Source organism: Astyanax mexicanus, chromosome 8, assembly GCF_023375975.1.
Source record: "Astyanax mexicanus isolate ESR-SI-001 chromosome 8, AstMex3_surface, whole genome shotgun sequence".
NCBI classification, from domain to species: Eukaryota; Metazoa; Chordata; class Actinopteri; order Characiformes; family Acestrorhamphidae; genus Astyanax; species Astyanax mexicanus.
The window spans coordinates 18,268,311-18,283,567 of NC_064415.1; the positions used below are offsets into that span (position 1 = coordinate 18,268,311).

The window sequence follows — 15,257 nt, forward strand, 5'->3', positions numbered from 1 at the left end:
AATGTTTTGTTCGGAGGCAAAATAAGAGGGATCTAAATAGGATTCTTAGTATTTTTTGTCTCGATCAAAGTGACAGACTTATTAATATGTCAGGTAACTTAAAATACTTAACAGATGCTATATTAGACACATTTAATGTTGTAACAAATGTATACAATGTATAATGTAACTGCATTGGTGGAATAAAGTATATAAACTAGTGTTTTCACAGAATCTTTCTATGCATTTAAGTATACATTTAATTGTTCCTTAGGGTCTAAATGGAAAGGTTAATTCTGTGTCAAGAAAACAGCTTTCTATTGTAAAGGCAAAACATGCTGCAGAGTCATGGGGCTGGAGCTCCTCAGAGGAACAGTGCAGGAGCTGAGGGGCAGCGGTGAGTCAGTCTGTCCGGACTGCGGCGTGTGGCCCAGTTACTGAGTAGCAGCACCACAGGCCTGACACAGCAAGGAGCTTTCAACACCTCTCAAACTACTGTAGGGTAACAGGGGCACAATTGCTCCATGCTGAGAATAGTGGGGCCCCTGGGTCTCTTAAAAACAGGCCGGTTTCTCCTATCACAATTCTTTCCACCTTGATAGCGAAGGGGATGAGAGATGAGCTAATGTGAGGGTGAGTAATGTGTAATGTTTGGTTCTGGCTCAAAGAGCATTACCTTTGTGTTCTAGATTTCTAGACACACCTTCTCGTGACACACAGCAAGTCTCACAACCTTCAGATACACACACATACACAAATTCATCACACTCAACACCAAGCGTAACTAGCAAGATCTTTAACAAGGGAAAAAGGTGATGTTAAAGGACATTACATCTTCCTTTCCCCACTCGACAGACAAAAACACATACACACCTACCTGTCTGCCATTCCACACCTAAAACACACAATAAACTCAGGGACACTCCATTACACACTGGACATTACCGGTACCTTTTCTCTGAACCTACGCAGCAGACAGTGTCTTATTTTAAAGTTTTTTTTTCGAATATGCTTTGGTTAATGTAATGTTATATGAGTGATAATGGGAATGTTATGTCCTGAGTTTGAAGATGTTAGACATAGTTTAGTAAATAGCTTAGGAATTAACTAAATTGTGTGTTACACCAAGAAACAAATACACAACCTGGACAAAAATGTTTGGACCTGCTCATTCATTGTTTTTTCTGAAATAAAGCATATTAAAAATATATGTCTATATTATATTATGCCGATATTATATTGCCTATACACTGTATATATTTTATACTGTCTATATTTTGGAACATTGCTGTCGGGATTGTATTGCATTCAGTGACAAATTGTACCTTCCTATCCCCTTCTCATCCAAAAAAACTTAGGATGGAGCACCATTGTTCCAGAAAACACAGTTCCATTGCTCCACAACTCAATGCTCAGCTCAACTACTTTGAGTTTTATTTCATTGCAGGCAAAAGCTGTCACACAGCCACGGTACTGGTGCATGTTGGTAGAATTCTGGGATGGCAGCATTAATGCTATAAATGTACATTGAGATCTTACAGCACTGTGTGTTGCTTTTAACATGACATCTGTTCCAGAAATGTCCATGCATTTTTCACCAAGACAATGCAAAGCCTCATGCTGCACACATTTGTATCTTTGGTGCCGATGTTTTATAAGTGTTGTGAGAAGGAATGGCAACATAACAAAGTGGTAAATGCTTTACCATCCCTATTTTTTCTGGAAAGTGTTGCAGGCCTGATATAATGCAATGGAGGTTTACCAGACAAAACATGAGACATACTGGGCCAATTTCATTGGCAGTTAATAAAATTAACATCAACATCAACCTTTTCTGATTAAGGGTTAAAATGAAATGTTTATTGTCTGTAACTGTGTACTGTGGGACATTATTGGCATTGGCCAATAAATTAAAATGTAATGTCTGTGTAGGTAACAGCATTATTGCCAATGTAGTTCCTTTAGTTTTCCGGCTTTAACATGTTCAAACATTAAGTTAAAAATGTTTTTGCTAACAGTATTTTGAAAAGCTTTGTGTCCCCAAACATCTGACAGGAGCTGTGCGTGCATACACACACAACTGCAGCACTGATGCAATAAAAGTCTAATCCTTTCTTTATGGGCTTCCCTCTCCCAAACATCCACTGAAGCCTCAGCTGGACCAGGCCCATGTGAGGTCACAAAACGGAGACATCCATGACATCATCATTATGAGCTAAGTCTGTGGAAGAAGATGAGGGTCAGGGCATCCAGAAGGCCACCGGCTGTGAACGAGGCCCGTCTGTTTGTGTGCTGGAGGAGTACCTATAGTAACCGGTGGAAACAGTAGCACCTGTCCGCTCGCTGATGTTGTCGATGCGAAGTTGACCACCCTCAGGAGCAACATTCAATGATACTGAATCACCAGGGTTCGACCCAGCAGGTGACAACTATATTAGGTGTTAATGCATCAGTGACGCTGACGTAACGCCCTAGGATGTGTAAAAGGATGCTTGACGGAGGCCGTGCCTTCTTCTCTCCCTCCGTCTCACCTCTCTCCTCGTTCTCACCTCTCCCTCCTCTCCCTCGCTCTTAGTCATCTCAGGATGTGTCAGTATTTCTATCGTTTTTCGAGGTCATGCCCAGTGGAGCGGAGAATGGCAATCTCCGGAGAAACAGATCGAATGGTGCCAAGCCACAGCCTTTTTCCTATACCCCCCCACCCCACCAACCTGCCCCCCCTCAGCGCCGCGCCTTGCACTTGGGGGCAAAGCCCTCCCCGCACCCCGGGCTTATAAAAGTCTGGGGGTATAAATGAAGGCGCGAAAACTGTGAGAAGGATTCAGAGAACAAGTGACAGAGACACAGAGAAGAGATGGCAGGACAGCAGAAGATGATGGTCTTGATTGTCGCCTCGCTCTGGGCCAGTTGTTCAGCAGCGCCAATGGAATGCCACTTCAACTCACGAGGTGAGATGCCCTTCCTCAGGCACCATACACACACACCACTACCTGCATACTTAACACATGATGATCATATCCTCCAGAACAGGTGAGTACACTATTGGTCTTGATTCAAGAACAGGTTGGAGAATTTCAGGATTCTCAAGTCCCTCTAGGTTCAAAAATTGGTTTTCAGCCTTGTTCTTGAGGAACATACAACAGACTCCAGTGACTCAAAGCTGACATTTTTGGCCCCCTTGGCCCCCAGCTTGTCACCAGCCCATCGTTGAGTAAAATTGGGTGTGTTAAAACAGGAAAAGCAGTAAAATATGGAGGCCAGTGGGCCTTGCGAACTAGGATCCATTGGGAACCGCTAATTGGCCTGCAATAAGATGATATAAACAAAGCATTCTTTAAGCCAAATATACCTGCTAGCATAACTGCAGAACAGTTTCGATTTTAGCTTAGAAAAGTGGACTGACATACCTGGATAATAAGTGTTGCTACCAACTGTCTGCTGAAGGTGACTGTTTCAGTGCGGTCTATTAGAGGCCTGCTTCCCATCCAATCTCTCTCTTCTTTTCTCCAGCTCTGTGTGAATATGAGGGGAGGCACTACTCTCTGGGAGACACATGGATGGAGGGCTGTCTGCAGTGCACCTGTCTGCACCCTATTGGGGTGGGATGCTGTGAAACGTCAGTGATCATTATCTACTCGACTTATTCTTCTACATACAAATTCTTCTCCTAGTAATCAAAATCAATCATAGTATATTTTCTTGACAATTAGTCTGATGCATTATTCCCTAATTTTCTGTCTGAAAGCAAAAAAATATTGATGTTTCTGCATAAAGGAATGCTTGTATTTATATAACAGTGATTTTGATTTCTTAAATGGTTCTATGTCTGGGTCTGAAAAGATTGTTCTTCTTGGGATAGTTTTAAACTACACAGCTTTCTGAATCAATATTTTCCATTGAACAGAAAATGTATTCTATGTCAGGTAAACTTCCCCATAGTATTTTGTAAAGACCCTTTAAAAATGTTTGTATATATATAAATAGAATCCTTCTGCTATAAAATAAACAAAACAGTGTTTCCAAACTTTGTGAACAGTTGTGTATATGTTACAGCATGTCTGAGCAAATAATTCCTCAGATTTTTCCAAACCTCACTCAGTTCTCTCCCATCCCCAGTGTTCACCGGCCTGTGGACTTCCCGCCTTGGTGTGAGGTCCGTGTTGAATCTCCAACCTGCAAGGTGACTCTGGTGTTGGCTTCTGACCCGCGCCTGCCCTGTGTTCCAGGAGAGGGGAACAGCTTGGACCCCAGCCATGGAGCCATGAACATGAAACTAGCAGGTTAAGAAGGCAACATAGTGGCCGACCTGTTTCTTAAACCACCGAATGTGTGTGTGTGAGCTTGCATATTGCTTCAAATGTAACGCAAAATATTCAAATTTATAAAACTATGAAAGTGAGTGCTCTTTGTTATCCTCCATTCTTGCAAACGGTACTGCCTGTATATCTTTACTGAGGGCTATGGATGAAAGTTCTCTCCACAAACAAGAAAAAAAAATATGATACTTTTCATTTGGATGAGAAATTGTGTTTTTTACTCCTCCTTTTCACACCTTGGTAAGCTTGGTAATTCTTATAAAAATGAATGCAGTGGTGTTATTAACAAGCTATTACCCACTAAGCATTTTTTTAAGCAAAAGCATTTTCTTTTTGATTGTTTTCTGTTTCAACTGCTGTCTGTTGTACAAAACCCAGAGAACGTATCTATCAATGAAAGAATGGTCTAGATTCTGTTTATCTATTCATATAGTGCCATGTAATGTGAAGTTAACAGCACAAAATAAACAATAAATCACACTTCATTAGTCAGTATAATGTAACCTGTATGCACACTGACATTTGGAGCAATACGCCCTTCAATATTTTTTTACATTATAAAAATGTATTCATGTTAATCAACACAAATTTGTGTACTTTCTCACATTTATCTGAATAAAACATGGGAAACGTGTGGAGTGTATCTTTTGCTTTATATTTCTATTTATGAGGAGGCTGAAGGGCATAACTGAAACTGGTCACCAATTTCTACCGCTGTAAGTTTTTGTCATGTTTGGGAATGTGCAAAAAACTAAAGGGAAAAAGGCCAAAATTAGAAAGTTTTGCTGCTGTTTATAATCACTTGTCATATTTAACCATAGTTAAATATTTTCAATCTATTTGCAATTTTGCACAACCTTTGCAAAATCACATATCTATTATCAGTGCAAATGTACATATTTATACGTATTTCTACATGATATGTCTTAGAGAATAGTTGGACACAGTTTTGTGCCTGCGCATTGTTTATGTAAATAAATGTAATTATATTTAATTCAACGTACAATAACATATATTCCTCTATGATGCCATCACTTTATTTGCCAAGAGTTCATAACACTTTCATTAAAGAATCTCTGTACACTGCTGGCTGTGCTCACACATCGAAATACACACTGGGAAACAGTATTATTTCCATAGTATTTCCATAAAAAATAGAGCAGATTATCAGGCATGATTTCATGTAAAATTATATAGATCATTACATGTAAGGCTGAAAAATAAAATAAATATGGAAAAATAGGTTGGTGATGTCTTAAATGTTAAAATGTACATACATATAGATATTCATTGCACTGCAAAGGTTAAAACCAAATAAAATGACCAGAAATGAGATGCTGGATTTCGTCCAGATACCAGATGAGCAACACTCATGTCAACACACACACACACACACACACACACACACACACACACACACACACACATACACACACTTTAGATATTAATACTATTGGTCCCTGTAAATTGTGAAACATATGAAGCTAGTGCCGGATTGGTGGGCAGCACTTTAATGGGCAGGTCCCAACTGAAGGTGTCCACATCTACCTGCTCTGCTCCAGTCCAAACAGTAACCTCTGACTGGTTCTGAAGAACAGTAGGCAACTCGACTGGTTCTCTCGCTGTAACAAACTCAAAATGTAGACGCCATCTCAGGGTCACTAAACAGAGAGAAACAGATAAAAGATTCTTTATGTTTTGGTTCTCATCCTGTAACCATCATTACCATCATGCACCACAGAAACCTAATACAACAAGAGTTCACAATCTGGTGTCCCACAAAGAGTATCTAGAGAATCCCTCATTTGTTTAGTTTCCAGCGTAAACAGACATTATTTAAATACGACAATGTGTACCTGTAAAGCTTAAAGTATGTGTTTACTACACATAATTATATGCCCAACTTGGGACCTTTGACACATATTATGTATTTAAGTAGAGATTAAATCTGATTAAGCTTTTGATATGAACAGCCATTGAACAAACCTGGACAAACAACCTGTGTACATAATACTTCATATTATGCAACAATTACTTCAGTTGTTTGCTCAGACACATCAGCCTGAATTAGGTCAACATAACAACATAAGCTGCAAATCCTACATCTTAATTTTAGCATGTAAGGTGATTACATGAAACAAAGGCTTATAAATGTTCAGAAAACTGAAAGAAAGTATGATCTAAAGGGCTGGCTGACCGATATCAGTGCTGAAGCCAGGCGTCACATTAAGGGGGATAGGCAGGGAGAAGTGGCTGGAGGCCGTGTGGAGGCAGGACTCCAGGTGCCGACCGTGACCCGTAACGCTGACCGCCTGAGCCGGCCGCCGCTGGTAGTGCTCATTGACTTCTTCTTCACTCTGCAGACTCACAGAATACTGAAAATACAAAAATACAAAGCACATGCAGCATAAGAATGAGTGCAAAGATATTAATTTTCTTGTTTTTCATATTTTGTAAACAATTTCAGGATGAATGGTTCAAGAAAAAGAATCAAAAATTACTGTAAATATAAATTTTGCATGTTGACTTTCATTTTACATGTACATGTAAGGATTTTGTTTGACAGGGATGATACAGATATTTAGAGATAAATTTCCCACCTGTTCCATTAAAATGTTATTGTTATTCTTATATTATTATAGTAGAATGTTGTATTTCTGTAAATATTTCTCAGTCAGACACTGATACCCCATCCTCTTAGTGTTCAGCCGGGTTGGCCTTTAGAATAGCTTTCACCTTCTTAACGGTGGTTGATGTGCAACAGTGGATAACACCACAACCTGCAAGTGAGTTACCACATCATGCGAGAACTTGGGATCAATTCCCGGTCTGGGTAATTATGCAGCGCTACATTAATAAGAGTCCTTGGGGCAGACTCCTAACACTACATTGGTCCACCTCTTTCACTTTGGATTAAAGTGTCAGCAAAATGCCGTAAATGTAAATGTATCTATATGTGTTTAGCTCCTGGTTGTTTTAGCTGAGGCAGTCCAAATTGTTTTCAAGAGAGCAGACATTGAAGAAAATAGATAGTAAATGCCATCTGGCTAGCATTCATTTGCACAAACATTTACTTCCCTAGCTCTCACCTTGATGCATACTGGATTTGAGCTCACCTTTTGAGGACACTAACACAAGAAATGCCATGATCATCAGGCCTAGTGTGTCTAAGATGCCATATTTCGCTAACAAAACCTAGCAAATGTCTGGTTTAATGGGCAGTATTAGCATTATTTTAGCAGTATTAACACAATATAATTCACTTTTGACTGAATCAAAGCTTTACTGTCAAAAGGCTTTTACTACTGAGCATGTTGTATATAAATTATTTGGAAAAAAAAGGGAATAAATGTAGCCAGGATTGTTGCATCATAATTTTGGGGTATTGGAATTGGCCTGTTGAATTCCAGATTTTCTTTTTAAGGAGGACCCAAAATTACTTGGCATTCACAGTATATTATTTGTATGTACTGAAGTCTTGTTACGTGTACATGAACAAATAGGTCATCTATTACTATTTTTGTAAAATTAATCACTCTTATTTAAAGTAACTAACTAAGTTTTGAATGACACTCACTGAATAAATGACTGGAAATACCAAAGCACTGTAAACACACTAGGGATCAGAAGGTTCAAAAAGAAAGGAAGTGCAGTTTGTACCTGCAGACACGGGATGTCCCCTTCTGAGAAGGTAAACGTGCCAATAATGTCCTCCCCTAGTCTGTACACAGTCTTATAGATACAGAATTTGGCCACCTTCCCTCTCATATTCGTAATATTAAAGAGATCTGTGGAAGCAGAGACAAAAACAGCTTAAATGACTCAGTGGGGGAAAGAAACACTCGTTATATGAAAATAAACACAATAAAATATGCACATAGAACAGAACAGAAAAACAAATGATGATTTATGTGCGATTTATGAAAAACACACTCACGTGGACATCGGCGTGACGTGGTAATCATCAGCATGTCTAATGCTCGTTCCAGTGTTCTTGTGTCTCTCCTTCCTCCTTCTTCTTCCTCTAGGAAAGGGTTTGAAGGGGCTACTTCCTCATCCTGCGGGAAAGGGGGCTCTGGCATCCCTATTTCATGCACATACGCATACAGATTGTAATGTAATTCATAATGCACCATTACTATAGAATTACTATGACTGGTATGACAACATTACAACAAAACCAATGACAAACTCAAAATACTCTATTAAAATTTTACATTTTCCCCCAGGTTTTGTATTATATAAAGCAAACCCTATAATTCCCATATAATTCTGACAAAATGCTAGGAAATGAGCTTATGGAATAAATAGTATATAACCCTTACCATGCAGCACAAGCACTCTGAAAGGAACTCGCAGCAGTTTGATAGGAGAGTTCACCCGCTGGCAGCCTATCGTCAGCTTGTAGACGTATTTCACTGCCTGACCACGAAAACTAGGAGGGCCGTCCATGGGGACAAGTTCACTGTAAGAATCTGTATAAAGACATAAGTGGATGAATTAACTATGCATCAAGTAGGTGTGACTGAAGACAGTAAATAAATAAAACTTGTTTTTCCTAAAACAGTATTTGCCCGTTCCCAATTTATTCACTTTTACATTTAAATGTTTTCAATCATCCAATTAAGTGCAATAAAATACAAAGAAACACAAGTTCAGCTTTCACCAATGAAAAAAAAAATGTTTTGCACCTTTAGCTGCTAAATCCAAAGTTAATCTAAAAGCCACACCCAGAAATTATTGCTGGCTGTGAAATCTATAGAACATTTATGTAGACTCTGTCTAAAAATGTAATGCAGGTTACAATGCAAGAATAGAAATTTAAATACAGTAGCCATGCCACTAAAATAAAGTCTGGAAAGGGTTGAAAACCACTGCGTAACTGCTGTGTAACATATCACTTGATATTTGTTGTGGTAGTTCACACTGAGGAAATTGTATGTGTGTGTGTCTGTGTGTCTGTGCCAGTTTTATAAGTTCTATGTCCATATTAAAACAGATTGCTTACAGGTTTTGCTTTCTCCAGGGTCCAGCCTCAGGTCACAGAACAGTATTTTTGGTGGAGTGTCCAGCATGCATTGACCCCGCTCGCCTAAATGAAAAAATGAGAGTTTAAAAACTCGAAACAAATAAACACAGCAAAAAAAACAAAACAAAAAAAAACAATGGCAAAGCGAATAAAAAGCATTGAAAAGCCCATTACTGTACAGGTGCTGGTCAACGAATTAGAATAATTTGAAATATTGCAATCATGAAATTCTTTGAATGCATTTTTTGTGCAGAAAGCAAATCAGGTGTTCACCGCACCTGTCCTACTCGTTAGACTAATCACAGAACTTGTTACCTGGAAAAAAATTTGCTCAGCTGAGCTTTCCAAAAGGCCCATTTAGGCCATTTAACTGTGACACTGTTGTTTTATTGAATTAGAATAATGGAGAAACCGTTTCATTGAATTAGAATAAATGCTCGAATTTTTGTTTTCTGTGAAGAGTGTTCACTGTGCAGTATAAAGTCAGGGTTGAGTAGAATTTCTAAGTTGTAAAATCAATCATGGGTGAGCAGCGCGACCTCTCAACCGGAATAGTGGCTCAAATTCAAGCCCTTCGCCAACAAGGCTTGACCCAAACTAAAATTGCTGAGCAGCTCGGCATCAGCCAGTCTTCCGTCTGCAAAGCTCTCAAGAAAAACTGCAGCAAGCGCACCAACTGTTCCGGCGTCCGAAAAACTTCTGCTCGCGACAACAAGCAGCTGAGAAAGATCGCAGTCAGCAACCGGTTCAAGTCCACTTCCGAGCTCACCGACTTATGGAACAAGCAGACCGGCGCTGACGTCTCCAGATCAACCACTTACCGTCGTCTGTGCGAACTCGGCTTCAAATCTCGCGTTCCAGCAGTAAAACCGATGCTGAACAAGAAACAAATGGAGAAACGGCTGAAGTGGGCCAAAGAACACGGCGAGTGGACTGCTGAAGACTGGCAGAAAGTGGTCTTCAGTGACGAATCACGCTTCTGCATCTCCTTCGGTGACCAAGGTCCTCGTGTCTGGCGTCGTGGTGGCGAAACCTACAACCACGAGTGCGTGAAAAGATCCGTCAAGTTTCCCCAGAGCGTTATGGTCTGGGGATGCATGTCCGCTCGAGGTGTAGGGAAACTCTGCTTCCTCAAGAAGACTGTCAATGCTGCCGTATATCAAGATGTTCTGGAAACGTTCCTGATTCCGACTGTTGAGGAACAGTTCGGCGAAGAAGACTTCATATTTCAACAGGATCTTGCACCGGCTCATGCGGCAAAGTTGACCAAAGATTGGTTCACTAAAAAACAGCTTGAAGTTTTGGCATGGCCGGCCAACTCGCCTGACCTCAATGTCATTGAAAACCTTTGGGCCGTCGTCAAGCGGAAAATTCGCGACAGAAAGCCTACTACGCTGGACCAACTGAAGCAGAACATCGCCACTGCCTGGGAAGCTGTGAGTGCGGAAACTTGCGACAAGCTGGTCAAATCGATGCCGCGGAGACTTCAGGCAGTCATACAAGCCAAGGGGGCAGCCACAAAATACTGAGAAAGTGATGATTGTAATTATAATAAAAATTATTCTAATTCAATGAATCGGTTTCTCCATTATTCTAATTCTATAAAACAACAGTGTCACAGTTATATGGCCTAAATGGGCCTTTTGGAAAGCTCAGCTGAGCAAATTGTTTTCCAGGTAACGAGTTCTGTGATTAGTCTAACGAGTAGGACAGGTGCGGTGAACACCTGATTTGCTTTCTGCACAAAAAATGCATTCAAAGAATTTCATGATTGCACAATTTCAAATTATTCTAATTCGTTGACCAGCACCTGTATATACAAACCAAACTGTCCAACTGTGTCACATGCTGCATGTTAGGCCTTAATAAGCAGTAAAAAGCTGCAATCAGAGTCCATTTATGAACAACAAAGCTCTTACACATGTAAATGTTCAATGAAGCTCTTTTATGAATTACAAGGCTAATCATTTCCCAACTTTCACTGGAAAATGTGCTGCAGCTCCGTGCAATCTAGATCTAATCCTCATCACATGCATATACAGTACTTAGACTAACAGTCTGGGTTTTAACTTTGTCTTTCGCCCTTCTAAATGTTAAGATCTGGATTAGCGAACAAGAGATGTGGGGGGGCTGTTTCTGTTTCTCCATTTAAAGAAAGGGAAATGGAGCTTAAGGCACAAGAAGGTACAACTTTTACACTGAAGCAGCATCATACTTAAGACTGATGTAGGGATTACACTACTGCAAGAATTTATTGGTCGCACCGAGAATTACGGTTATTACTCAAATTCAATTTTTTTGTCTAAAATTATAAAAAAAAGCTATGAAAATCTAAAATACTGCTGTAAAAAGTAATCAACAGCAAATAAACTGAGTAATACTGCCTACAAAAGATGAATGAATGGATTGAAGAAATATAATGTACCCACTGTTTTCCATTGCCATTATATAATAATTAGCTGTAAGACTTCTTCACTACCTAGTTAACATCACAGACAGTCAGATGGAACAAAACTAGTCTTTATGTGTATCTGTCCTCATTAGGTCATAGGTGGTATTCTTTTATCACTGTATGCAGTGATTTGGAATTGGAACTTTGAATTCTAGTAAACATGTTACCTGATTACAAGGGCTAAATGTGGACCAATATGCAATGTGAGTCTCATTACAAAATAACCAACATTAGAACAAACGGAAGCAGAAAGTGTCATACAAGCCAGTAACAGTTATAAACTGCTGGATACCGTAAATTTCACATATTACCCTTCTGTGCAGTTTGTTAATTGCAGGACGATGTTTCTAAATAATATAATGGTCAAAGATTATTTCATGAACAACATATTGGTTAACTAACTTCACCAACCTAGTGCTTTTAGTGATACAGAGTAAACTTAACATTCTCTCCCTATATAGTGGTAGGGATGCATTTCAGTCACAGCTTCAGAGGGTCATGAGACAATCAGCAAACCCTGTTATAAAGTACAGCCTAAACCCTTAGGACCACAAGACAGTGAAATTGCTTCTACATTAGTGGGGGCCTCACCTCTGCTGGGAATGAGTACAGTGTCGCTCTCTGCCTGCACATCCTGTTTGTTGCCTTGAGTGGGCAGAGCCACACGGCTCTCGCTAGCATGAAACTGGCAGTGGATCTGAGCACTGGCCCACGCAAGCATCTCACTAAAAAACAACATGGAAGTGTTAGAAGCAGTCTTCTACATAGCATACACACAAACATAACAGTAAATGACTAGAAATTGTGTTTACGCAACAGTGTTAGGAATAGAAACAACAATAGAAATAGAAATAATAATCTAAGTTAGAAGTGCATAAATATGACATAAAACATATGACAGAATATGTATAGTCACTGGTTAAAATGTAAATATTGAAAGAGAAGGCCTGGGTTGTGGACTGACTGACACTTTGTGGTTGAGTTGCTGTCATTTCCACTTTGTTATAATAACACTGACAGTTGACTAAGGTAGAAAATGTAATAGTGAAGAAATTTCACGACTGTTGTTGCACAAGTGCTGGAAATCACTGAGCTCCTGAGAGCAACACATTCTTTTACTAATGTTTCACAAATTAAGTGATTGAAACACCTGCATTTAATGATCTGGAGAGGTGAGTGAATAATTTGGCAATATAGTGTATTTTTGGTAAGGTAAATGTACAGTACCAATCAATAGTTTGGACACACATTTTCAGCATTAAATCAGCATTTTTCTCTCACTTTACAGATTTACAGTTATAGTCGAGCTGAAACTCCAGATATAGTAGGACCCCTGCAGCCAGGGGGTCCTTTTTTAAATATACTAAAATCACATTTTTTGGGGGAAAAGGAAAACACAAAACAATTGTAGAGCACATTTCCATGACTTTTCCAAAAACGTTTTTTGGATATTTTCTGGATATAAGTGAAGCAAATTAAAATCTCTGTGGCACTTTTTCATTCTGGTCACACAAAAGGGACATAACCCCATCTCTGCAGACACACCCTCCTAGATGCCCTATTTTTATTATTTTACCCTATTCTGTATTCATATTTTTTCTTTTTTTATTTATTGTCCACTGTTTACATATTTGCAAATTTGCTCAACCTTACCCAGGCCTGGAAAATGCTTCTTTTAAATTACACAACTTCTCATTTTTAAATATCTGAATCTCCCTTTAGCTTTGATTGCAGCACGCATTCTCTGTGGCATTGTTTTGATAAGCTTCTGAAATGTCACAAGATTAATTTTTCACCAAGATCTTGCATTGATAATGGTAGAGTCTGACAGCTGCACAAAGCCTTCTTCCGCACATCCCAAATATTTTTTAATGAGGTTAAGGTCTGGACTGGTCTGGTGATCCATGTGTGAAAATGATGATCTCATGCTGCCTGAATCACTCTTTTACAATTTCAGCCCCAAGAATCCTGGCGTTGTCATCTTGGAATATGCTCGTGCCATCAGGGAACAAAAAAATCCATTGATGGAATAACCTGGTCTATATTCAGTATATTCAGGTAGTCAGCTGACCTCATTCTATCAGCACATACTGTTGCTGAACCTAGACCTGACCAACTGCAGCAACCTCACATTATTTGCTTAGTTAAATTGGGCCAGGCAGTGTAGCTTGTGCCTAATTAATTTAACATTACCTGCTTGCACTAGTTGAGAGGTGGGACATCGGGTTGGTAAAGGTAATGAGACACTCTAGAACCTCTCCAGCCAGAAAAACAGGCCCCCTGGCCATGGAGGCCACCACCTCAATCATCTAAGGAGAAAAAAGATAGACAAAAGAAGAAAATAATTAGGAATATGGTCCCTTTAGAGCTAAAGATGAGGGTATAAATTAGCAGCTAAAGCACTACAATGAAAAATGTTTTTTTTAAACAACGTCTGAACTAAAATATACAGTTATAGATGAGTGACCCAGTATTACAAACACATTCATGTTGGCTAAATGTGTTTAATACACAACAGCTCCCCAAATGTGTGGCCTACAGTAACCAAGTTAGAGAAGTTAGCTAGCTAAGCTAACGTTAGTTAGGTTAGCTACACAGTCAATAACACAGTTAATCCCTGTCTAAAGCATTTACAGTACCTTGGCCTGGGTAAAGCAGAAACTGGGCAGATGGTCAGCTCAAATTTTAAAGCCACAGGTCTAAAATAACATAAAGCTCGCCAGAAGCTCCACCGGTTGAACCTCAAAAACAAAACAAGCTGCGGGTGAATGTGAAATGGCCAAGCATAACCCCTTTCCTGGATCTTCTCTTTCTAAAATCTATACATTTCAACAGACACCTTTCCTAAAGACCCTCAATCCCTGCATGGCCAATTTAAGCTACACTGCCTTGTCTATTCTACTGTTTCGCTCATATAGCAAGTATTTCACAGTCTGGAAAAATATGTATAAAAAAACTCTGTTAGGCGTTTTGTTTGGCCAACAGGCGCGACCAGCCAAGCTCTACAGAGGAGAATACCCATTTGAGAGTGTGTTCAGGGTTTGTCAGACACTAGAGGGCGCTCCAGAGTGAGTCCAAAATGAATGGGTTCCTATAGAACAATTGAGCAAAATGCATAGTATACATTTTTGATTACTTTTATACTGTAAATTGTAAACATTTCATCAACACAGAACCATATCAAAAAATTTAGCACTGCAGACATAATTTTAAAGCTTTTAAACTCCAGATAACCAGGTTCTCTGGCTCTGGTATATCCAGCATCAGCTCACCATCAACACCAGAGATGTAACATATAGTAGTAACAAAGTAGGACTACTACAGTACTGTACTTAAGTACTAAAATATGCTGTACCTGTATCTACTGGACTAGTATGTTTTCCACTTTGCTACATATTTGTGATGAGTTTTATACTCTTATACTTTTGTATATTTGTTATGCGCAACTATAAAAATGTTAGGAATCATTCCAAACCCACAT

General features: G+C 39.4%; 2 protein-coding genes across 2 annotated transcripts; one reads left to right on the plus strand and one right to left on the minus strand.

The window, feature by feature from the left end:
• The first annotated feature begins 2,769 nt into the window (after positions 1-2,769).
• msmp1 (microseminoprotein, prostate associated 1) lies at positions 2,770-4,929 on the plus strand. Its single transcript, XM_007233789.4, has 3 exons — positions 2,770-2,927; positions 3,490-3,595; positions 4,096-4,929. Exons 1-3 carry the CDS (start codon positions 2,834-2,836, stop codon positions 4,262-4,264), a joined length of 369 nt encoding a protein of 122 aa, XP_007233851.1. The 5' UTR covers positions 2,770-2,833; the 3' UTR covers positions 4,265-4,929.
• A 381-nt stretch (positions 4,930-5,310) lies between these two features.
• On the minus strand, positions 5,311-14,784 carry rgp1 (GP1 homolog, RAB6A GEF complex partner 1). The gene is made up of 9 exons (XM_007233790.4): positions 14,416-14,784; positions 13,970-14,085; positions 12,368-12,501; positions 9,304-9,387; positions 8,621-8,770; positions 8,233-8,379; positions 7,956-8,083; positions 6,493-6,670; positions 5,311-5,956 (listed from the first exon to the last, which is right to left on the minus strand). The coding sequence occupies exons 2-9, from the start codon at positions 14,083-14,085 to the stop codon at positions 5,733-5,735; spliced, it is 1,161 nt and encodes a 386-aa protein (XP_007233852.2). The 5' UTR covers positions 14,416-14,784; the 3' UTR covers positions 5,311-5,732.
• Between the last annotated feature and the right edge of the window lie 473 nt (positions 14,785-15,257).

Bases quoted from the DNA above. Each gene is read 5' to 3' on its own strand.
- msmp1 (XM_007233789.4), top strand. From the start codon at position 2,834: ATGGCAGGACAGCAGAAGATGATGGTCTTGATTGTCGCCTCGCTCTGG. The intron at 2,928-3,489 runs GTGAGATGCCCT...TCTTTTCTCCAG, and splicing joins ATGCCACTTCAACTCACGAG to CTCTGTGTGAATATGAGGGG. The intron at 3,596-4,095 runs GTCAGTGATCAT...TCCCATCCCCAG, and splicing joins GGGGTGGGATGCTGTGAAAC to TGTTCACCGGCCTGTGGACT.
- rgp1 (XM_007233790.4), bottom strand. From the start codon at position 14,085: ATGATTGAGGTGGTGGCCTCCATGGCCAGGGGGCCTGTTTTTCTGGCT. The intron at 12,502-13,969 runs GTAATGTTAAAT...GTTGTTTTTTAG, and splicing joins CTCTCAACTAGTGCAAGCAG to TGAGATGCTTGCGTGGGCCA. The intron at 8,084-8,232 runs GTGAGTGTGTTT...CTGCTTCCACAG, and splicing joins CACGTCACGCCGATGTCCAC to ATCTCTTTAATATTACGAAT.